Source organism: Rhinolophus sinicus, chromosome 16 (genome assembly GCF_057876585.1).
Source record: "Rhinolophus sinicus isolate RSI-liver-muscle chromosome 16, RSI-T2T, whole genome shotgun sequence".
Taxonomy (NCBI): domain Eukaryota; kingdom Metazoa; phylum Chordata; class Mammalia; order Chiroptera; family Rhinolophidae; genus Rhinolophus; species Rhinolophus sinicus.
The window spans coordinates 84,321,601-84,347,245 of record NC_142516.1 but is presented as its reverse complement, the minus strand read 5'-3'; the positions used below and the strand labels follow the sequence as shown (position 1 = coordinate 84,347,245).

Here is a 25,645-nt window from a genome sequence, read left to right as displayed (position 1 = left end):
CTTTCCCTCAATCTATCTCTTAACTCTCATAATTTACTATAAGCAGGAAGAAAAAAACCTGGCTACATCTTCAAACCTTTGCTTGGAAATCTCAGAGAAATATCCAGTTCATCATTGACAAATCTGCTTTCCACATAACTGCAGGACAAAACTCAGCTAAGCTTTCTGCCCCTACATAACAGAGATGCCCTTTCCTCCAGTTTCCAATGAACATGTTTCTCATTTCCTTCTGAGTCTCCACCAGCAGCACCTTTAACATCTATAGTTCTATCACTAGTCTGTTTAGGATAATTTCTGTAAAACAACATACTTTTTTTTTTTCACTGTGTTCCTAATTTCCTTCTGAGTCCTTTAGTAGGTCGTTAAGATGCATATTTCTATTACCGGTCTGTTCAAGGAAATTTAGGCTCTTGCTATCATGCTCTTCAAATTTCTTAAAAGTTTCTACCCATTACAAAATCCCAAAGCCACTTCCACATCTTTAGGTATTTATTAAAGCATCACTCCACTTCCAGGTTTCCCATTGCTGCTATTACAAATCACCATAAACCTAAAACAACACAAATTTATTTTCTTACAGTTCTGGATATCAACATTTCAAAATGGGTCTTATCGGCTTAAATTCAAGGTATTGGCAGGGCTGCGTTCCTTCTGGAGGCTCTAAGGGAGAATCCATTTCCATGCCTTGTCCAACTTCTAGAGGCTCATGTCCACTTCCTCTAGCTCCAAAGGCAGCAGAGTAGCATCTTCAAATCTATCCCTGACTCTGTCCCTCCTGCCTCCCTTTTTCACTTCTGAGGACCCTTGCTAGAAAAGCCTGTAAACCAGAAACACCAACAAATACATACAAAAAAAGCTCAAGAAAAGTCTGCTCTCTCTAGCTAAAAGACCAGGAAGGGGCAACCCAGAAAGGCAGAAAACTTTTAACAAAACATACTCCAGCCAAACACAACAGATTAAAAACAAACAGACAGACAGACAAAAAACTTTGGGCCTGAAGCCACATGCATCAGTAAAGACCCAGTGGGTAGCCTAGAATCCCAGTTTTGCCTGGCTGAAAGGAGGTGCCCCTTCATACTCCAATGGGGTGGTGTGGGAAAAAACAAAATGGGAGCTATGACTTTCATCCATACATAGTAATAATAAAAGAAAAAAATACATCAATATCCCTCATAAATATGATATAAAAATCCTTAACAAAATATTAATACAAATATATAAAACGTATATGCCATGACCAAGTGAGATTTATTCAAGTGTTGCAAGTCTTGCTCAATATTTGATAATCAATCAATGTAATCTACCATAGCAATAGGCTAAAGAATTAAAATTACATGACTATGTCAATTGATGCAGAATAAGCATCTGACAAAATTCAACACCTGTTCATGGTAAAGCTTCAAAACTTTCCTTCACAACACAGTCCTTGGACAAGCAATATTGGTATCACATGGGAATCCCAGCCCTGCTAAATCAGAATCCCAAGTCATATGCGAGTGTGAGAAACACTGCTTTATAAGACAAGAAAAACCTGACAGTTCACTTCTAACAAGATTGTTGAAAACCCTGTTTTGTCTCTATCCATCCAAAGATCTATCAAAATTTTCTCAAACATCAAGAAGTAGGAAATCTTTACTATAGATGAAATAAATTACTTGTCAACAATATAAACCATTTGTCTCATTTTCATTACTGCTGTCTTTCAGGAAAATCAGAGGCAAGTTTACAATTCATAATTATGTGAAACCACACAACTCATATATCTATTAATATAATCCATGCTTGACTTGAAGTTTACAGTCTCTTCCTTATTTTCTCTGATCTTAGTTTTTATTTATTGTAGGTGCAACTTACTATATGGGTTATTAGATGCTTTGTACAATTCACTAGAAAATAAAGAAAGCAACAAACAAATATATGAATAAATAAGAACTCACCAGGGACTTGGTCATTTCTAGCTCTTCTGAGAAAAGGGCACAGATCTGAGAAAACAGTTAGACAGAGGGACACATGAAAGAAGGAAGTATGCCAATGTCACACATGAAAACACACATCGCAGTGAGTGAGACAAACTGGAGGTAAAAGGAGCTGGTGCTGTCCCTGTGCTGTCAGTGCTGAACCTGGGACCCAGCAGACTGGTTTCTCCAGCACCTCCAGGCAACGCCCTCTTGCACCCTCTGAGCCCGCCGGACCGCTTCACCAGCAGGACTATATCAACTTGACAAGGGAGTGTGGTATCGGACAGACGTGGGAGAGTGCTCTGTTTGCCACCTGGGTGCCCATTGAGGCGTAATTTTGGAGATTTTTATAGTTTTAGACCAAACGATTTACATCTTTCTCCAGCTAAGAGGATCTTTCCATTTTTTAAAATTATTATTATTATTGTCATATATGTATCCACACCTTTTTGCAATCTCTCTGGGAGACTTTTTTGACTATTAAAATAAGATGTGTTTTTCCAGAAAAATGGCGGCGTGAGGTGAGCCTCTGTAAAGCTCCCCTGGAATTTACAAAGAATCGAACAACAAAAACTCCACAAAGGACTCCCTGCACAGCAGACAGGCAACACGAAGAGGCCCACTACCGACTGAAATCACCTACAGGTGGGAGATTCGCGCAAGTGGAGGGAGGAGGAAAGGGAGAAGTGCACGGAGACGGAGCCGCGCGGGCGCAGGACGCAGACCCAGCTCAGTGCGCCGAGCTCGCTGCTTCCCGGAACTACCGCAGCTGCGGGAGAGGGAAGAACTCGGACTGCTAGGGCTCCGCTTGTGGCCCACAGGGCTGAGGGGACAGCATATAACACGGCTGAACCCAACGCTCACGGCAGAGACCTCGGAGAAAAGACTGAGGGAAAAAGGCTGAAAACGGTGGTTTAAGCCCGCACTGCCGAGCAGAGAATGGAGCCTTAGGCACTGAGACTAGCCGCCCCCTCCCTCCCCTCCCAGAGCTCGCCCCGCCCCCACCTGCCCGGTGCTAGAAGCGAAACAGTAGCAGCGTCAGATCAAAACAACAGAAAATTTGCTATATTTGAAAACTGTGGCCCGCAGACACAAATTCACAGCCCAACCAGTTCCGGCAAAGGGGAGAGAGCTGTGGAAGCAGGACCGGCTGTGGTGGTGGTCGCCGCCATTGCTCTGGGCCACCTCTCACAACTCACCCCGCCCCTGACCCCACCTATCTGGGCGGATCCCTGCAGGAGTAAACAGAACTGATGAAACATACGGGCTCTGAATCAGGAGCTGGAAGAGCTTTGGAACATCAAAAGCTCTCCGCATACTCACCGGGACACTGCGCCCTGTGACCCAGACGAACTATTAACAGAGGAGAAGCCCGTCTCCCAGGGAATCCCCCCATTGTGTGAGAAGCAGGAATAGTGCAGAGAAAACATAGCACTACCGTGTGGGAGAAGAAAAATAAATTGCAGTTGGAGAAATAATAAAACATTCTACCAACAAGTACTGGAAAACAAAAGAAAGACCTCTTCCTATCAACCTGTTGCAGAAGTCACTCCTGTAGATGTCTAGGAAGAGAAATAGTAAACCAGTAATCGCCATGAATAACCAAGGCAACAAGATAGCTCAGAAAGAAAGTGAAAAATCTCCAGGGAAGGCACTTAAAGATACAGAAATATGTGACTTAAATGACAGAGAATTCAAGATTGCAGTTCTGAAAAAACTCAACGCGATACAAGAAAACACAGATAGGCAGTTAAATGAACTCAGAAACTCAATCAAAGAACAGCATGAGCATTTTACGAAAGAGATTGAAATCTTAAAAAAGAACCAAATAGAATTTCTGGAGATTAAGAACTCAAGAAGAAATTAAGAATGAAATAACCAGCTTAGGTAGTAGAGTTGACCAGATGGAGCAAAGAATCAGTGACATCGAAGATAGAAACCTGGAAATGACACAGATAGAAGAAGAAAGAGACTTGAGACTTAAAAGAAATGAAAGAACTCTACAAGAACTTTCTGACTCCATCAGAAAGAGCAATATAAGAATAATGGGCACACCAGAAGGAGAAGAAAGAGAGAAGGGAACAGAGAATATATTCAAATGAACTGTCGATGAGAACTTCCCAACCTTGTGGACAGAACTGGACCCTCGAATCCAAGAAGCAAATAGAACACCTAGTTACCTCAATCCCAACAGGCCTTCTCCAAGGCACATTGTATTGAAGCTGTCTAAAATCAACGACAAAGAAAGAATCCTCAAGGCAGCCAGGGAAAAGAAGACGGTAACTTACAAAGGAAAGCCCATTAGATTATCATCAGATTTTTCAGCAGAAACTCTACAAGCCAGGAGGGAGTGAAACCAAATATTCAAACTATTGAAAGAGAGAAATCATGAGCCAAGAATAATATATCCAGCAAAGATATCCTTTAGATATGAAGGAGGAATAAAGACCTTTCCAGACATACAGAGGCTGAGGGAATTTTCTAATACACGACCTGCACTACAAGAAACACTAAAGGAGGCTATTCGACCACCATCAACAGGGACAATTTGTGGCAACCAAAACTCAAAAAGGGGGAGAGTAAAGGCCTGAACCGGAATATGGGAATGGAGAAAGTAAGCGTGCTGAAGAAAATGGAATACTCTAAATATCAAACTTTCTTTTACATAAACTTAAGGGTAACCACTCAAAAACAATCCAGAACTGAAATATATACTGAAATAAAAGAAGAAACAGAGGGAAACGTCATAGAATACCACCACACAGAAATAACAGACAACTGATGTTATACAGAATTGTACACCTGAAATCTATGTAATTTTACTAACAATTGTCACCCCAATAAATTTAATTAAAAAAAAAAAAAAAAAAAAGAAAAGCAAAACCTCAGGTAAGGGGGGTACTACTGTAGGACAATAGAATATTATTCAGCTGCTACAAGGAATGTATTAGCCCAATAACTGCAAGACATATTGTTCAGTGAAGACAAGAACACTGTGGACCGTGGCATGATACCACTGTCAAACTGTTATTAAACTATCTATGTATCTATGTTTCATCCACCCAAAGATGCAAATATAGTAAGTTAATATTTTAAAATAGAAAAAAAAAAAAAAGAAATAACAGACAACAACAAAAAGGCAAAGAAACAATGGAGACACAGCCTTACCAGAAAACTAAAGATAGAATGACAGGAAATCCTCACATATCAATAATCACCCTAAATGTAAATGGACTGAACTCACCAATAAAAAGGCACAGAGTAGCAGATTGGATCAAAAAACTAAACCCAACCATATGCTGTCTCCAAGAGACACATCTCAGCTACAAGGACAAGCATAGACTCAAAGTGAAAGGGTGGAAATTGACACTCCAAGCAAATGGTACCCAGAGAAAATCAGGTGTAGCCATAATGATATCAGATGAAACAGACTTCAAGGTGAAAAAGATAACAAGAGACAAAGATGGACATTTCATAATGGTGAAGGGGACTGTACAACAAGAAGACATAACAGTCATCAATATTTATGCCCCCAATCAGGGAGCACCGAAATACACCAAGCAACTACTAACACAACTAAAGGGAGAAATTGACCAAAACACAATTATACTAGGGGACTTAAATACATCATTGACAGCTATGGATAGATCATCCAAACAGAAAATAAATAACGAAATAGTAGCCCTAAATGACACATTAGATGAAATGGACATAATTGACATTTATAGAGCACTTCATCCTAAAACATCAGACTATACATTCTTTTCTAGTGTACATGGAATATTCTCAAGGATAGACCATATATTGGGACATAAAATCAGTCTCAACAAATTTAAGAAGATTGAAATCATACCATGCATATTCTCTGATCACAAGGCTTTGAAATTGGATATCAACTGTAAAAAGAAAGCGGGGAAAAACACAAATACATGGAGATTAAACAACATACTTTTAAAGAAGGACTGGGTCAAAGAAGAAATTAGAGGAGAGATCAAAAGATACATAGAAACAAATGACAATGAAAATACATCCCACCAAAATTTTTGGGATGCAGCGAAAGCAGTTTTAAGAGGGAAATTTATCTCATTACAGGCCTATCTCAAGAAACAAGAAAACTCCTAAATAAATAACCTCATGTTACACCTTAAAGAACTAGAAAAAGAAGAACAAGTAAAACCCAAGGTCAGCAGAAGAAAGGAAATAACAAAAATTAGAGCAGAACTAAATGAAATAGAGAACAAAAAGACAATAGAAAAAATTAATGTGACAAAGAGCTGGTTCTTTGAAAAGATTAACAAAATTGACAAAACCTTGGCTACACTTACTAAGATAAAAAGAGAGAAGACACTGATTAACAAAATCAGAAACGTAAAAGGGGAAGTTATCACAGACACCACAGAAATACAAAGGATCATCCAAGAATACTATGAAGGACTATATGCCACCAAATTCAACAACCTAGAAGAGATGGACAAGTTCTTAGAAACATATACCCTTCCAAGGCTGAACCATGAAGAACTGGAAAATCTAAACAGACCGATCACCAGTAACGAAATTGAATCAGTCATCCAAAACCTTCCCAAAAGCAAAAGTCTGGGACCAGATGGCTTCACTAGTGAATTCTACCAAACCTTCAAAGAGGATCTAATACCAATCCTGCACAAACTCTTCCAAAAAATTGAAGAAGAGACAGTACTCCCTAACTCATTTTATGAGGCCAACATTACCCTGATACCAAAACCTGGCAAGGACAGCACAAAAAAAGAAAACTACAGACCAATATCTCTGATGAATACAGATGCAAAAATCCTAAATAAAATTCTAGCAAATCGAATACAACAATGCATTAAAAAGATTATTCATCACGACCAAGTGGGGTTCATCCCCGGGGCACAAGGATGGTTCAACATACGCAAATCCATCAATGTGATACATCACATAAACAAAATAAAGGACAAAAATCATATGATTATATCAATTGATGCAGAAAAAGCATTTGACAAGATACAACATCCATTTATGATTAAAACAATTAATAAAATGCGTATAGAAGGAAAATACCTTAACATAATAAAGGCCATATATGACAAGCCCTCTGCTAATCTCATTAATTAATGGAGAAAAACTGAAGCCCTTTGCTCTACGTTCAGGAACACGACAGGGCTGTCCCCTATCACCTCTGCTTTTCAACATAGTGTTGGAAGTCCTTGCCAGAGCAATCAGACAAGAGAAAGAAATAAAAGGCATCCAAATTGGGAATGAAGAAGTTAAATTATCACTCTTTGCAGATGACATGATGCTATATATAGAAAACCCTAAAGACTCCACCAAAAAGCTATTAGAAACAATCAACGATTACAGTAAAGTTGCTGGCTACAAAATCAACGCACAAAAGTCCATTGCCTTCCTATATACTAACAATGAAATCTCAGAAAAAGAAATACAAAAAACAATTCCTTTTGCAATTGCAGCAAAAAGAATAAAATACCTAGGAATAAACTTAACCAAGGATGTGAAAGACCTATATGCTGAAAACTATAAGACACTTTTGAAAGAAATTGAAGAAGACACCAAGAAATGGAAAGACATTCCGTGCTCATGGATTGGAAGAATCAACATAGTTAAAGTGGCCATATTACCCAAAGCAATATACAGATTCAATGCAATCCCCATCAAAATCCCAATGGCATATTTTAAAGAAATAGAACAAAAAATCATCAGATTTGTTTGGAACCACAAAAGACCCCGAATAGCCAAAGCAATCTTAAGGAAAAAGAACAATAATGGAGGTATCACACTTCCTGACTTTGGCTTGTACTACAGGCCGACAATCATCAAAACAGCATGGTATTGGCAGAAAAACAGACACATAGACCAATGGAATAGAATTGAGAACCCAGAAATAAAACCACATAAATATGGACAGATAATTTTTGACAAAGAACCTAAAAACATACAATGGAGCAAAGACAGCCTCTTCAATAAATGGTGCTGGAAGAATTGGATAGCCACGTGCAAAAGAATGAAACTGGACTGCTATTTGTCACCATGTACCAAAGTTAATTCAAAATGGATCAAAGACTTAAGCATAAGACCTGACACAATAAACTGCATAGAAGAAAACATAGGTACTAAACTTATGGACCTTGGGTTCAAAGAGCATTTTATGAACTTGACTCCAAAGGCAATGGAAGTAAAAGCTAAAATAAACGAATGGGACTATATGAAACTTAAAAGCTTCTGCACAGCAGAAGAAACCATTGACAAAATAAAGAGGCCACCAACTGAATGGGAGAAGATTTTTGCAAACAGTGCCTCCGATAAGGGGCTAGTATCCAGAATATACAAGGAACTCATGCAACTCAACAACAAAAAAACAAACAACCCAATTGAAAAATGGGCAGAGGACTTGAAGAGACATTTCTCCAAAGAGGACATACAAATGGCAAATAGACATATGAAAAAATGCTCAACATCACTAATCATCCCACAATGAGATATCACCTCACCCCAGTCAGAATGTCAATCATCAACAAGACAAATAGTAACAAATGTTGGAGAGGCTGTGGAGAAAAAGGAACCCTCATACACTGTTGGTGGGAATGCAGACTGGTGCAGCCGTTATGGAAGGCGGTGTGGAGGTTCCTCAAAATATTACGAATAGAATTGCCATATGACCCAGCAATCCCTCTCCTGGGTATCTACCCAAAAAATCTGAAAACATTTAGAGATAAAGACACGTGTGCTCCAATGTTCATTGCAGCTTTGTTTACGGTGGCCAAGACATGGAAACAACCAAAATGTCCTTCGATAGATGAATGGATGAAGAAGTTGTGGTATATATACACAATGGAATACTATTCGGCGGTAAGAAAAGATGATATAGGAACATTTGTGACAACATGGATGGATCTTGAGAGTGTAATGCTGAGCGAAATAAGTCAGACAGAAAAAGCAGAGAACCATGTGATTTCAGTGATATGTGGTATATAAACCAAAAGCAACAAAAGAACAAGACAAACAAATGAGAAACAGAAACTCATAGACACAGACAATGGTTTGGTGGTTGCCAGAGGGTAAGGGGGGTGGGGGGCGGGGGGTGGGGGGTGGGAGATGAGGGTAAGGGGGATCGAATATATGGTGATGGAAGGAGAACTGACTCTGGGTGATGAACACACAATGGGATTTATAGATGATGTAATACAGAATTGTACACCTGAAATCTATGTAATTTTACTAACAATTGTCACCCCAATAAATTTAATAAAATAAAATTTAAAAAAAAAAAAGAAAACACACATCATTTACTCTCCATGCACCTAACCCAAAAACTTATTTCTAGAAGTACATCATAAAAAAATCATTCTGTATTGCACAAAGATTTAAATGCAGGAGCTTTACCACAGCATGGCTAACAACAATAAAAAGTTAGAAACACCTTGATACCAAATAATTATGGACTGCTTAAATATTTTGTAGAGTATCCAAAGGACATAATGTTATGTAAAATTAAACTAATATAGAAAATGTGTTAAAATGACACATAAAAATAAAAATACATCAAACTGTATGATTCTGTTCACTGAACAATGTGTGTGCACACACATGCACACATATATATATACATGAATATTCATGGACATAGAGAAAATTACCGGAAAGGAAAATACTAAAAAGTTAACAGATATACTATTTGAGTAATGGTAAAATTATAGGTAATATTTATTTTTAAATTCTTATTTGCTAGTAAAAAACAAATAACTTTTTAAAAAATATGATTTTGCTCTGGGCTTCTGTAACCATCCAATTGCAAGTAGTGAGAACATCCATAGCAAAGACCAAAATGGAAGCTTTCTATTTCATTGTTCTCCTTTGCTTACAGCTTTTTTCCCTTACAATTCTTAAAAGGAACTTTAAGTGGAAACTTTGCTTTGGCTACAATGTAGTAAGTGGATTTAGTTCTAGTTAATAACAAACTTTAAGATCCCAGCCAAGTCACCTACTGACTAAGGTCATTCTTCTCCAACTTTTTAATGACACTTTTCTAACATAAAGAGTTGAATGAGAAATATGGCGGACAACATGGACTAGCAACAAACTACCAACTCTGTAGAAGATCCCCTGGATCTCATCAGGCTCAGCCTGGGTGAGCGAATTTATGAAAATTTGTGAAAATGAGAAATGACAGAGAGCTTCGAGGTAAATTACATGCTTATGATCGACATTTGAATATAATACTGGGAGATGTGGAAGCAACTGTGACTACTATAGAAATTGATGAAGAAACATATAAAGATATATATAAATCAACAGAACAGAATATTCTGATACTCTTTGTCCAGGAAGGTGGTGTTCTACTACAGTGTTTCCCCAAAAATAAGACCTAGCCGTTCGGCTCTAATGCGTCTTTTGGAGCAAAAATTAATATAAGACCCAGTCTTATTTTACTATAATATAAGGCCTGGTATAATATAATATAGTATAGCATAGCATAGCATAGCATAGCATAGCATAGCATAGCATAGCATAGCATAGCATAGCATAATATAATAATACCGGGTCTTATATTAATTTTTGCTCCAAAAGACGCATTAGAGCTGATGGTTAGGCTAGGTCTTATTTTTGGGGAAACAGGGTATGTATGTTTCTCACATGGGCTGAAGTCTCCCCCTGTTACAGGCTGATACCCTCACAGTGGTAACGAAACTATGTATTAGAAAATCTTTCCCACTTGGCGTATACCTTCCACAATATCTAGTGTTCAAGGCACCCAGTTCACTGAGCAAATTATGTAAGACTTGACAGAAAGTCCTGCAGACTTCTTGAAATTATCATTGACCTTACCACCCTCAATCATCAGGCAAGGTTGAGAACTAACAGAAAAATTGGATTCAAGCAAAACAAGTTTTAATTACACAGGACTGAATGAACTGATGAGAATGATTACAACTTTTATGACTTTTTTGTTTGAAACATTGCTGATTCTTTCATTTTTTCCCCCAAATAAAAGGAAACCTTTCCTCTTCAGCTAACTATGACTTACAGCAATTTGGTGAATTATCTTTGTAAGCAGAATTTAAATTTTTTTTTTTCCCTACTTGATCCCTTCAGAATTCAGAAACTGGTAGCGAGTATTCTCATTTTTCACAGCAATATTGTTATTTGCTTAACTTCATTAAGAATCTGTTCTCCCTGTAGCAGGACACAATTGGAATCTGGTTATATTACCAAGGCTTTGACTGGAATGTCATATTTGAGAAACATGAACAGATTCAGATATGACCAGACAGCTTTAAGGAATTAAGAGTGACTTATAAAAGCCAATAAAACCCTTGGAAATACTGGGCTTGTACCTTGCTTACAGGGTACCTAGCAGTCTTAGCAGGTGAGTAAGGACTTCCTGGCAGGTGTAGGAACATCAAGAAGAGAGGATTCACCCAAATCTATAGGTATTACATGTAAAGTCTGAAAGCAAGTCCTTGCTTTGGCTTTTCAGGTTTTGTTTTGAGAGGCCTTTTAAAGTTTAATCTAAAGATGCCTTATGAAAAATCCAGCAAAGCAGATTTAAAAGACTCTATATGATCAATTGCTATTCTTATTGTTTTTATACAAATAACTATCAAATTTACTGAAATCAGACTTATTTTGCAAACAAATAAGTTTCATTTTGGCTATCTTTGGGGGGGAAAGGATAATTTTAAAGATAAAATTCATGCTTCAGGAATACACCTTTGTGGAAATTAGATTTTAGTGCTGTTCATTATCTTTTTAGGTTTTTTCCTATCTGTAAACTGGACCAGATCATGAATTCTTAAAGTCTCCCCCAACATCTGGCTATGACTCTATTTCCAATTCTCCTACCCTTGTCATTTGCAATCACTGAGAACTAAAACTGCCCTTTTCCAAAGGTGTGCAAGTTAAAGTTGGACAACTGATATAAACTTTACAGAAATCACCACAACAGCTCATATATGGACAGTCTTTATCCCTGTTGCAGAAAGATCACCACAGACATTTAAACTGCAAATCAGCAGGATCTATCAGATCGTCACTGCCAGGCTTCACTCCATCCGAAGATGCTTCGAGCCAGAAATTGCAAATCTTCTTGACTAGCTACCTTCAGAACTCAGAAACTGGGATTACACTCTCCTTCAATCATCAGCCATTGTTGTTGTTGTTTTTATTTCCATAGAGATGACTCATTAAATACATGATTGCTTGTAGCGTAGGCCTTACTGTAAGAGCCATTTGCATCATCACCTCCTGAAATGAGAGACAACTGCTTAACTGAACAGACCTATTCTCAAGACTGATTTCTCAAGACTGATTTCCAAAACTGATAGATAATGTCTTAATTGGTCCTTTCCTAATGCTTAAACCTCAAAATTGGCACAAATACTGAGCTGACTATAAACTCATATATGGCAAGCCTGTCTCTAGCCCATATCCCCACTCTGAGGGACACTATGGACCCAAGAAAGGCATTGCCACCTTGGCATCGAGGAACTTTAAAACATTGTGTATGATCTATGTTTCCCAAAAGAAAAATCCTGATCAAAGGTGGGAAAATGAGAAATAGAGTGAAGAAATAAAATGGAGTTACTATAGTTAAGCTGCCAAATTACTAAAATCAAGTTGGTTGGGTATGAGGAATCAATACTATTTTTGTTTTAACTAGCCTGGGAACTTAAAAGTTTTGAACTTTCCAGTCCTGCATCAATGCCTGGATATATATCAAACCTCCAGTTAATCCTCTGATTACCCCTTAAAGGACTAAGGAAAGAATGTTCATGTATCCAGACTACCTGGCATCCAGTATCCAAATCACCAGTCACCTAGAGGATTATCATATCGAACAAATCCAGAAGCTAAGCATGCAATACTGATTCTTCTCAAGAATGTATTTTTTACTATAAGAGGAACCCTCAGCTTTTCTTTTTTTTAAACACTCTGGGATTTGCATAGTTGTGTTTGTGGTTTGCAAATTCTAAGACCCTTAAATAAATCTTTATCATTTATTTCCAGCCAAAGTCTCCTGAATCATTTACCCTGGGAGGACATGTCTTATAGATGCTAATAAAAAACATTAGGTTAATTAAGAGAATGGGAAGAGGCTGAGGGGAGACTCAAGACTCTTTCCAATGGGTAGATTTTTTTAAGTTATTAAGAAATAAAGTGAATAAAGCAAATATTGATAGAGGCAAAACAAAGAAGAAACAATAGGGAGAATCAGAGGACTCATCCCAGCAGGGTGGAAATCTTTAGATGGTTATTAAGAAAAGGGACGAATAACATTGATGAAGTTAAAACATAGGTTTTCATACAGTGCTACTAAGGTTGGGTGGGCCAAAGAAACCCCCTGCTGGGCCCCAACTTTAAAGGGCCCCAAAGAAGTTCAGTCTATTTACCCCAGTTTAGAGAACTTTAAAAAGAGAAGACAAAAATTGCAAATTGAAACCTGACCAGCAATAACTTGAGGTAGAGGTTAGCCTGATTAATCAAGTTAAAGATGAACAAAACAGCCAGGGTCCCCTGGCTAGATCCCTCACTGGGGACCCAAAGGCTTTTGCACAACAATGGGTAAAATGGTCAGGGCATGGAGAAGTTTCCAGGACTGCTTGATACAGGAGTCCCACAAACTGTGGTACCAAAATCCGTTGGTGAAGCCAACTTGTGCTACAGTTAGATTCAAAGAATGTAAAAATACAAGGGTTGATAAAATTATGAACTTTAGAATATTTAAGCAAGTGTTACATAAAGAAGTTGTGTCTCCTCTACCTGAATCTTTTATGGGAATGAGTATTATGCCTGGCTGAGGGACATTTCCCTATCTAGTTTAGTAAATCCAAACCATCACCTCCATTTTTATTTTAGTTTCCTATTTGATGCAGTGGTAACAGACCAGGGCTGCAACTACAAGGGCTGGAAGCAGGGATGATTCTAAACAAGAAACTATAACTGTGTTTTTAACCTTTATGTCACAGTGCCTAAGGGTCTGACGGGGCAGAATGTGCCTTCACCCCACCTGGCAAGTTTGGGGCAGCAGTGAATGCAGCTACATTGCCTGGTGGTAAAGACAGCCCACTGGTTCTGCCCCTGTGTACCTTTAACCCTATGTGGATGGGAGTGGACCAAGGGGGTGGCACTTGTTAGACTAGTACTGCTGCCTGCAATCTGGACCAGCACAGTGGGCAAATGGAATGTCCCCTCCAAAAGTGAAAGAGTTTGTAGATAAGTGGAGAAGGGGAAACAGTATCTAAGGGAAAATTGATGAATAAATAAGTTATATAATAATGTTACTGGTCCAAAGTCCATGTGCCTGATGCTTCAAAAGGCCAAAACTCAAAACATCAGTCTGGTGTAAGGAAAGGTTTATTGATCGAGAAGGCACCTACCAATAAGATGGGAGCCCCAGTGGTACCTCAAATCCATCTTAATAAAGTACAGAGTTCAAGGTTTCTTTCATGTCAAGGGAAGGGGAAATGGGAGGGACTGTTTTTGTAAAACTCAAGCCGTAAGCAGAATTCCTCTAATGATTAGCATGTCTGTATGCACTACTAAGCAGAAGCTATTAACCTCAAGGATGTGGGAACAAAGCAGGCATGAGCAAGGAGTCAGGGAGACTGAGCATTTACTCCGTTATATTATTTTACTCCGTTGTATTCCCTCCTCCCCTTTTTTGGTGATTTCTTAAATTGAGGGAAATGGGGCAACCAGGTCCACGTTCAATGAAGGGGTAAGATTAGCTTTTAAGATGGAGTCAGATTTGTCTGTCCATTGTGCCCCTCTAATCTGGCTCTTACAATCCCACATGCCCACCTCTTCCCTGATGGTCCCTGAGCTGCAGAGCGGGGGAAGACTGGGTGTTCGATTTACAAGCAGGTATCACAGCAATTGTAGAAGTAGCAGCAGATCAGGATACCTGTACCCTAATATGAGACAAAGAAGAGTAACTTTTGTTATTATGCCCCCCAGGACCAACACCATGATGAGCTGGCCACTGTACAAACACTTCCCAGCTCAGCTAACAAATAATCAAAAGCAATCCTCTTATCTAAGAACCATGTGCCAAAGACTCTAAGGTGGTCTGTTGGAGTCTTCAAGTTCCAGCAGTGGAATGGACCAAACAGCTGTATTTGATAAGATTTATGAAAACAAAACAAAAACAAAGGCTTTTCAGAGCAAATTATAAATCAGTTTCTGAGTCTGTAAGGCTGTCAGTCTAGAAGATTTCTAGGTATAGGGCCCAAAGCTTCATTTTTGTCAAAACGAAAGTAGGCAGTGACAATCTGATAAATTCTCCTTGTCCAGTTTGTAATCACAGGCTCAGAATGGGGATGTAAAGCACAGCATAGAAAACATATTCAATAATATTGTGATATCTATGTATGGTGTCAGGTTTAATTAATCGGGGGGATCACTTTGTAAATTACATAAATGTCTAATCCCTATGCTGTACACCTGAAACTAATATAAAATAGTATTGAATGTCAACTGTAATTAAAAAAAATTAAAAACCATTTTAGTTCTGAATAATTCTAAGTCAAAGGATAGGAGAAAAATGAAATGTTAGTTTTGAGGGGTATAGGCAAATATTTAAGAAAACTAGAAAACTTCAGGATCTAATCTAGTTTACAGGTAATAAATAACTTCAAAGACAATTAACTGAACTAGAATCTAATATCCACAAATTGTGTTATAGTTTCTATTAAAACATAATTTCTCTCTCCAAAATCACCCTCATTTTTATCAAAGATAGCCAAATTAAGACAAATTTACTGCATACGTCTGGTTTTCATAAATTTGGCCTGATTATTTATATAAATACAATAAAAATAACTGTTAATCACATAAGCTTTATAAAATCTGCTCTGCTGGAATTCCATAAACAATCTCCAGCGGCCAGCCTGCTGGCTCAGGCGGTTAGAGCAATATGTTCCTAACTACGAAGGCTGTCGGTTCGATTCCCACATGGGCCAGTGGGCTCTCAACCACAAGGTTGCCAGTTCAATTCCCCGAGTTCTGCAAGGGATGGTGGGCTCCGCCCCCTGCAACTAAGATTGAACATGGCACCTTGAGCTGAGCTGCCGCTGAGCTCCCGGATGGCTCAGTTGGTTGGAGCGCATCCTCTCAACCACAAGGTTACCGGTTCGACTCCCGCAGGGGATGGTGGGCTGCACCCCCTGCAACTAGAAAGCGGCAACTGGACCTGGAGCTGAGCTGCGCCCTCCACAACTAAGGCTGAAAGGACAACAACTTGAAGCTGAATGGCACCCTCCACAAAGGACAACAACTTGACTTGGAAAAAAAGTCCTAGAAGTACACACTGTTCCCCAATAAAGTCCTGTTCCCCTTCCCCACCCAATAAAATCTTAAAGAAAAAAAAAAAGAATCTCCAGATTGAACTCTAACCTCTCACGGCTAAGAAGCCAAGCCACAGTCTCGCCATCAGACTTCACCTGCAATACCTAGAGATTTGGTGAATTCCTCAGATTCTCACGTTCCCCCAAAATGTCTTGAGGTTCTTCTTTTGCCATCTCCCAGGAAAGGAACCTTCGTTTCTTACCTGGAAAGACGGCTGTGAACCACAAACAAGGTATCAGGCTGTTTTTCCAAGTGGCTTTCATTGGCTTCCAAAGTCAATTTTAATACCTTAGAGCTTTCTGGCGACATTCATGTCTATGCATGTGTCTCTCAACATGACATTCCAGTCAAAGTCTTGGTAACAAAACCAGTTTCGAATTGTGTCCTGTTATAAAGAGAACAGATTCTTATTGAATTTAGGCAAACAACCATATTGTCATGAAAATAACAATACACATTCATTAAGAGTCTCCAAATTCTGGAGGTAGGAATAAATATATAAATGTTTCAATACTGCTTACAAAGGTATAATTTACCAAACAGCTCTAAGAAAAACAAGTTTCCTTATATCTAGAAAACAAAAAAGATTTAAAAATCAGCAATATTTCAAAAAAATGTTATAAAAATTATAACCATCCTTGGTTAATTCAGTCCCATATAATCAATTCCTGCTTATCCTGATCTTTTACCAGCATTTTATAAATCCAGTTATTCCTTAGAGTTCTAAAAATCTTCATCCAATTTAAAGGCATGATCTGACAATTAATTCTCAGAAACCTGTATTTTAGAGTAAGTCAGAGTCCTCTCCATGGATCTTAAAGATGAAACATATTTGCAAAAGTATCAGGATAAAACGACTCTGTAAATGACACCACCCCAAAAAAAAGATCTGATTATAATGCAGTTGACAAAGAAATTTGCTTTTCTGTAACATTTTTAAATGACTATTACAATTACAAAGAAAATTTTATCACAACTTTGTAGGCTCTTGAAGATTTTATTAGCTCTATAACATTCACTTTAGGAATAAGAATATATGCATACAGGGGCGGACTGGTGGCTCCCGTGGTTAGAGCGCAAGCTCTGGGCAACGGGGCTGCCGGTTCGATTCCCACATGGGCTAGCAAGCTGTGCCCTCCGCTACTAGAATGAAGTCAATGAGCTACCACTCAGCTCCTGGGTCGCCAGATGGCTCAGTTGGTTGGAGCGCAGGTTCTCAACCACAAGGTTGGATTCCTCAACTCCCACAAGGGATGGCGGACTCCACCCCTTGCAACCAACAAGGGGCAACTGGACCTGGAGCTGAGCTGCGCCCTCCACAACTAAGATTGAAAGGACAACAACTTGACTCTGAAAAGTCCCGGAAGTACACAATGCTCCCCAATAAAGTCCTGTTCCCCTTCCCCAATTAAAACAAAACAAAACAAAACATTATTAAAAAAAGAATATATGCATACAAATACAACATAATAATTTTTTTTCAATCTCGATGTGGCCTCTTCTTTATATCCTTAGCTATAGGGGTTTTGTTCAACTAGTCTTCAGATGATTCTTGAGGTCGATTCTTCTATAATTTAGTTGTAATTTTAATGTGACCTTCTTAACATAATTATTTCTTTATTTGCAAGGCTTCCCATGTAATTTCAACACACCAAAATAAGCTTAATTATTTTACGATTTCTCTTTTGTAAAGAGAGAAAACTAATTGTTTGAGGTATCCCAGGAATGGAGGATAACACCTCAGTTATCCCAGGTCAAGAATGTATTTATAATTTAAATTTTGGGAAGTTTGTCAAAATATATCAAAAGGTTTGGACATTTGATTAAATAGGATCATAAGTCTTTATGAAGCAGTGCTTAATTATCCATTTCACCAAAGTGGCAACAAAAAATTTCAAATACAAATGCAGAAGTTTATATAATTATTAGCAAAACCTAGTTCTTACTATTGAGGAGATTCAGTTTTCTTAAGTAACCAAGGACCTGATTAAGACAACATAAAATACAGCAAATCATTTGAATAAAACACAGAATCTTTGCTTTCTAGGTAGAAAATTTTTTGACAGTATCAGTAACGGACCAATAGTCCAAGAAACTTTGTCCTTTTTAGCAGAGAGAAAACCTAACTCTAACTTTGCATCAGTTTACTTTTGATACTTGCATCCACTTACTTGATTACATTTATTTTAATCTTAATAAGCTTGACCACATAAAACTTCATAAAACTTTCTCAGGATTCTTATTTGGTAGACTTAGATATTTAATGAATATCCATCAATTTTCCCCCCTTTCTTCTGCCTCCCCTTCCTGTTCCCCTCCCCCCTCCCCCGCCACTACGGTTCAAGCCGTTCTTTCTCAGTCTAGTTGTGTAGGACACAACTCCCTGGCCCATTATTACATGTCTGGAGGCAAAGACTGGAGGTAAGGAGAAGAACCCTCTGACCCCATTTTACTTCTTACTTCCAAGCAAAGTACACACAAATGTCATTTTACTTCTTACTTCCAAACCAATAGTGGAAGAAGCCTCAGGTTGACACACAAGACAATAAATTGAGTACTCTCTCCTAACCAAGCCTCAGATACACTAGGCTTTACAAATTTCAAATTCAAATGGCCAAACTAACAAATGTAAACAAACTGGTTCACAAATTGGGTACAAGTCCTACAACTATTCCCCTCTCCAATAGGGTACCCTAAACAAATACAAAACAAATTGGCTTATCCCAGAGGAAAAGCGCAATGGAGGGGAAGGGATCTCCTGGTTGTACATACCAGGATGACTTACCCTACTTCCAAATCGAGGCTGTCTGCTTGCAAAAGACACAACAAATAAATGGGTAGAGTCTAACAATCCTGATTCTACTATCAGATGGAGACTTGCAAAATGCAGATGGCTTTTTCCCAGAGAGAGAAAGCCCAGACAGAGAGGAAGTATTCCCAGCTGTGCACACCAGAGCAACTCACCCCAGATATCTGGTAGACCAAAGTCCACAGATGTTTTCTTATTCGAAATGAGCTATGTGCTGAAGGCAACCAGCACCTACCTGCTGGGGAAAGCTCCTTCAATGCCCCCAAAGCAAAATGGTCTTGGCAGCTGCTTGGTACTCACAGAGGGGAATGTGAGCTGGGATTGGTCTGCCATGGGTAGAAAAAGCTCACCAAATTGTTACCGGTCCAAAGTGCCAAACACTTCAAAAGGTCAAAACTCAAAACATCAGAGTTTGGAGTTAGGAAAGGTTTATTGATTGAGAAGGTGCCAACCGATAAGATGGGAGCCCAGTGGTACCTCAAATCCATCTTTAAAAAGTACAGGGTTCAGGTTTCTTTTATGACAAGGGAAGGGGAAATGGGAGGGGCTGTTTTTATAAAACTCAAGCTGGTAAGCAGAATCCCTCTAATGATGAGCATGTCTGTATGTAAAACCAACCAGAAGCTATTAGCCTGAAGGCCATGGGAACAAAGAAGACTTGAACAAGATGGAATCAGATTGAGCATTTTACTGTTACAATAAGAGAAACCTGATATAATATTAACACCTACAAACCTGAGTTCTTTGCCCTGGGAGACATTTTCACATGATATGATTGACATTAATATGATTATTAATGACTGAATGGGATTCTAGTAATGTGCCAGTATCTTTTGACCTTTATGATTGTTTTGCTATAAAAGACCACATTCAAAGACCAGACAGTGGACTGTAATACTATAATTTATAATTAGAAATACATATTTGGGTTTTGTCCCCATTTCTGGTTCACAGTTCCCTAAACCCTTGGAATTTCCCAAATGATGAGAGTGATAAAGGTGTATTTTGTTATGTGAATGAGGTGACTTTTGGAAGCACCTAAAGATGAGGAGAACCAACCAAATCAGAAGGCTGGAACTTTCAGTCCCACCCCCACCTTTGGGGAAGGGAGAGGCTGGAGTTAAATCAATCACCAATGTCCAATGATTCAATCAGCCACTCCTATGTAATAGTCTCTGTGAAAACCCAAGAAGACAGGGTTCAGAAAGCTTCTGTGTTGGTTACCACATGGAAGTGCTGGGAGAGTGGCATGGCCAGCGAGGACATGGAAACTCTGTGCCTCTTCCCACATACCTTGCCCTATGTATCTCCATCCGGCCATTGATTTGTATCCTTTAATATCCTTTGTAATAAATTGGTAATGGAGTGAGTACATTGGTTTTCCTGGGTTCTAGAAGCCATTCTAGCAAATTAATCAAACCCAACAAGGGGGGTGTTGGAACCTCCAATTTGTAGCCACTGCTGGAGCAGAAGCACAGTGACAACCTGGGCTGTGACTGGCACCTGAAATCCAAGGGGAGGGAGCCGTCTACAAGACTAAACCCTTAACCTGGGGAATCTAATGCCAGCCCCAGCTAGTGTCAAAATTTAGTTGAATTCTTGGATACCCTGCACATATGAGGCTTGCGTGGTATTGTGTGTGTGTGGGAAGCCTCCCACCCCAACCTTACACATTAGAATTGGGTTCAGGAACCCTTTTCAGTATAATAGCAGTTGCTATTTTTATTAAAAGTACTTATTTTTACATTTATATATTGAAATATTTGTGGATAAAAGGACAGTGTTTGAGATGTGCTTAAAATAATTCCGCAGAAGAGCAAAAATGTGGGGGAATGGAAGGTATAGATGACAACTGGGTGGCATGAGCTAATAATTGTGGAAGTTGATTGATGTTTATATGGAGGCTCATGATACTACTTGCTTGACTTGTATTTTTGAAATTTTCATAGTAAAAAGTTTTAAGTTATTTTTTTTAGATAATCAGAGAAATTTGACTATAGATTGAGTATCAGATGATATCAGGGAATTACTGTAACTTTTGTTAGGTGCATAATAGAATAGTGGTTATGCAAAAAAGAAACAAACAAATAAAAAAGACTGTCCACATCAGTTGGACTTGCATTCTGAAGCATTTGTGGGTGAAACTGAAATGACATGGTATACAAGATTTATTTTAAAATATTCTGGCCAAAACAAAACAAGTGGGAAGGAATAGGTGAAACAACACTGGCAAATATGGTTATTGAAACTGCATGATGAAGGCATACAGGAGTTTATTATACTACTTTTTCTACTTTCGTGTATGTTTGAAATTTTCTGTAATAAAAAATAAAAATAAAAATAAAACTTGTCCCAGTACAGAGAACAACCACAGGGCACACATCAGCCAGTACTGTTCACAATGAAAAAGGATAATGCTTTGTTTCAGCAAGTCCTGCTCTGAGAAAATTTCTGCTTCTGAGACTCCCTCCCCCTGCCCCTTCACCTGCAGCCAGGGTAGGAGCTGGATCTGGGGCCTATGGGACAACCTTAGTTAGCATGTTCACACTGGGCTTCACTTCTGTGTATCTTAGCAACTCCAATTTTCCCAGGAGCCCTAAGCCTGGTGAATATCCAGAGACTGCCAGATATTGAGCCAAGGTGGGCTGGAGTCTGAAAAAGAGATCCTGAAGGCTCAACTAAATGGTGACGTCAGAGTTCTGTGGAAACACAAAGGGATCCAGCTGAGAGAATGCCACACCATGACAGCTAATCAGCCTCCTCCCAAGAGGACATCAAATAGTGTGGAACATGATGGCACAGGGGAAAGATATAAGGTGTGGAAACAAATCAATGTACATTTGAATCCTAGCTCTTCCACCTTCTAGCTGTGACAATCTGGAGAACTCACTTCAGTTTCATCTTTATACTTTATACATAAACAACCCTATTTTATAATAATACCTGAAAACATCTCAGCCCATGCATGCATGGCACATAAGTACTCATTAAATATTAGCTATTGTTATTGTTACAAAATCAGTAATCCACACAGAATGCAATTATCAGACATCATCTAACTTGAGAGACCCAAGTCATCACCAACCCTGGCACCTAATTCCTCACTCCCACGGCTCAGTCTGCTACAACTGTCAATCACTGCACAAGGACCCTACCCCAGGAACACATACACGAGCCTCAGAATCACTGATTCCCACATCCTGCTGCCCACAGGCCCCAAATCACAGAGCTCCCAACACTGGCTCTCCATCAATCCCATGCCCTGTAAAGAAAAAAATCCTATGTGTGTTTTCCTCTACTCTCAATACTTCCTCTACTCACAACTGTGTGTGTGTGTGTGTGTGTGTGTGTGTGTGTGTGTGTAAGGGCATCCACACCAAGCAATTCTGCAACAGCTGGACATCCTACAATTTAACTCGATTCTGACACCACATACTTGGAGTTAGTGTCAGATCACACAGGTTAAGCACTCAGTCCCAAAAGACTGCCCCCACCCCAACTTCAGATGTTAACAGCAAATCCAGATTGTTACTTGTGCTTCTGACCAACCAGCTATAAATCAAAGGTTCCCAGGACCCCCTCCACAGATTCTATGAATTTGCTAGAGTAGCTCACAGAACTCAGGAAAACACTTAACTTAATAGATTACCAATTTATTATAATGTAACTCAGGAACAGCCAGATGAAAGAGCTGCATGGTATGTGGAAAGGGGTGCCCCACTCCCTCAGCCTCTCCACATGCTCAATCCAAAAGCTCTCCAAACTCCATTTTTTTGGATTTTATGAAAGCTGCATTATGTACAGATGATTGATTGATCAGCCATTGGTGATTAATTCAACCTCCAGTCAGGAGGTGGGTTTCAAACTCCCACCCTGTAATCACATGATTGGTTCACCTGGCAACCAGCCCTCATCCAGTAGTTATCTAGGAGCTTTCCAAAAATTACTTCACTGACACGCAAAACTCATGACACAAAAAAACATCCATTTCACCTTTATCCTTCTGGAGCTATTTCAAGAACTAGAAACAAAAGATGCCCCTATAGATCTTATTACTTAGGAGGTTACAAAGGTTTTAGGAGCTATGTGCTGGGAACCGTGAAGACCTAAATACATATTTCTTATTATATCAATATATCACATGCCCCCATTACTGGCCTCTGCACCTTTATCAATACCCATCATTGATCTCCATCAGTGATCCCAAGAGCCCCAATATGAGACACAACTACACCTGCAATGAGCCCTGAGAAAGCATCCAAGCACACATCCCACCAATCTTACCACTAGGCTGTACCATTAGTCTTCCCCACAAACTTAGACACACAGGAAGGAACCCAATCAAAGAACAAATCTAAGACTATTCTAGAATTTTAAAGGTAAATTTAAAAATCTAAAACATTTCTAAATCTAAGGCACATGTGAAAGAATGGATAATTTACGAGAAAGAATTAAGACAATCAAGATATTTCATCTGCAGTAATGAAAGCTAATATCAGAAATAGCATCTAAAAGACCATTTCTCTGTTAGGGCCAGAGAAAGATATTTTTCAGAAATAAAAGCACTTGCAGAGTATCTCTATCTGAGGAAAATACCCAAAAAGATATTCTAAATGAATGTAAAATGAATCAGATGAGAAATCGCAAAAGAAAATAATAATTATGAAAAAGGACAATGATGATGATGTAATAAGGAGGCCATCAAAGGGAAAATTAGTAATAGCCTATGACAAAACATTTCTAATCATCTCAGGAAAACAGAGGTTATATAGGTGTAGAATGAAAACAATGGACAGAAATTTCTTCAATCCAATGTAAGTATGAAAAAGAAAGAAAAAGCAGAAAATGAGTTAAATAAATAGTAAACATTAGAATGGGAGGTATAAAATCAAGTAAATTATTACTACACTAAAGGGAGAAAATTATCCTATTGACAAGTAGAAACTATAGAATGGATTTGGAAAAAATAAATCTATTATTTACAAGTAGTTAATGTAAACACGACAAATACAAATACAGAGGGTGCCAAAAAAATGTATACATATTTTAAGAAACGAAAAAACTGTATTAAAATTGAAATAGTCAATATATACCGATAACAAAACATGAATACAAGTCATGCGTATACATTTTTTTTACAACCTCCGGCATAAAATACAGCCCTGGGCAAAGATACATCATCCAAATGCAATAAAAGTCAAAGCAGGGATGGCAATGTAAATATCAAAGTGAAATTCAGGTTATAGGGGTTTTTATTGAAAAGAGGAAGTCTATAATAATAGTATTCAATAAATGCAAAGGTATTACAAAATGCATTAACCATTAGATGTATGTATACCTCTCCCCAAACACACTCAAATAAAACTAGCAAAACAGCACACATAAGTATAAAGTGAACTATTAGTGAGAGATTATATCTCTTTCAGAGTATAATAACTCAAGTAGACCAAAATTAGGAAAGAAAAATAAGATTTGAAAAATACAAACAAGTTATACTTAATAAAAAGAGAACTTTGCATCATACAAACAGGAAATATACTTTCTCTTATATCCACTGAACAAGTTCATTGTGTAACTTAGCTTCAAATAAAATCTTGATAAATTTTTAAAAGTTGAGACTTTGCAGGCTACATTTTTATGACAATGCAATAAAATTAAACAGATCTTAAAAGTGGAACATTAAATTGAAATTATCAATCTAGATAGGGAGTTAAATAAGGTAAATGGAAACTTACATGCAACTCCATGGCAATATATATTTTTTAAATCTCTAGGGAAATATACCATGATAATAAGTCAAAAATAGAACAAAGCAGGTAAGGATAAAAGAGAGGAAATCAATTAAAACCTAGGATCGCCCCTGGGATCTCTCAGCCCCGCAGTTATCCTCCCTCACAGACCCCACAGACCCCATCCCTCCGCCCACATATCCACCATCAAAGATCGAACAGACCTCAGTATTCCACCCGCGGATCCACCATCCAGACCACCCCGACCTCCATTATTACATCAATTGACCGCCCCCATCACTGACCCGATAGCTCATCACGGACAAAGATGCTTCCTCACTCAGCCCCGGATGCTCCCATCCCTGCACTCACTTGCCCCTCACCCATGATCTCACAGGGCAGTAGTCATTTACCTTCGGTGGTGACTATAATCACAAAAACTAAAACGAGATCTAATTCCCCTTTCTCTATCCCTCCCAGGCCCTGAGGGATTCCTTTCGGCGCAGCCTTGGTGGGCGCATGCTCAGCAGTGGCTTCTAGGATGAGGATTGCCAGTACTCAACATGGCGCTTTGCTAAATTGCGCCCCCTCCCTAAACGGCGCGGACTTCGCCGCCAATATGGCGGCGCCCAAGTAGTCACTGAAGCTGCCGGTGCCTATGGTGATGTGGAGACTGCGCAGCTGAGAGCTGTCAGGAGGAAAGGTAGAACAGAGGTATACACTGTGAGACTAAGACAGGAAACAACCAGAGCCCATCACCTCAAGCCACATTCAGGCCTTTCCTT

General features: G+C 38.8%; 1 protein-coding gene and 1 pseudogene across 11 annotated transcripts in view; one reads left to right on the top strand and one right to left on the bottom strand.

Moving 5' to 3' along the window:
- ZNF484 (zinc finger protein 484) overlaps nucleotides 1-25,425 on the bottom strand; it is a 60,629-nt gene extending 35,204 nt beyond the window's left edge. The window contains exons 1-3 of one of the 11 annotated variants that reach the window (XM_088792844.1): nucleotides 25,274-25,388; nucleotides 16,525-16,707; nucleotides 1,938-1,982 (exon numbers count right to left, since the gene is read on the bottom strand). In XM_088792844.1, coding sequence (XP_088648970.1) covers nucleotides 1,938-1,982; nucleotides 16,525-16,585 — 106 coding nt within the window. In that variant the 5' untranslated portion in view covers nucleotides 16,586-16,707; nucleotides 25,274-25,388. Of the gene's footprint in view, nucleotides 1-1,937; nucleotides 1,983-11,001; nucleotides 16,708-25,165 lie in introns of those variants that run through there. The other 10 variants (XM_088792842.1, XM_088792845.1, XM_088792841.1 and 7 more) reach the window with 10 other exon arrangements.
- Nucleotides 9,835-10,984, top strand: LOC109435757 (U6 snRNA-associated Sm-like protein LSm3 pseudogene; annotated as a pseudogene).
- Nucleotides 25,426-25,645: the final 220 nt, after the last annotated feature.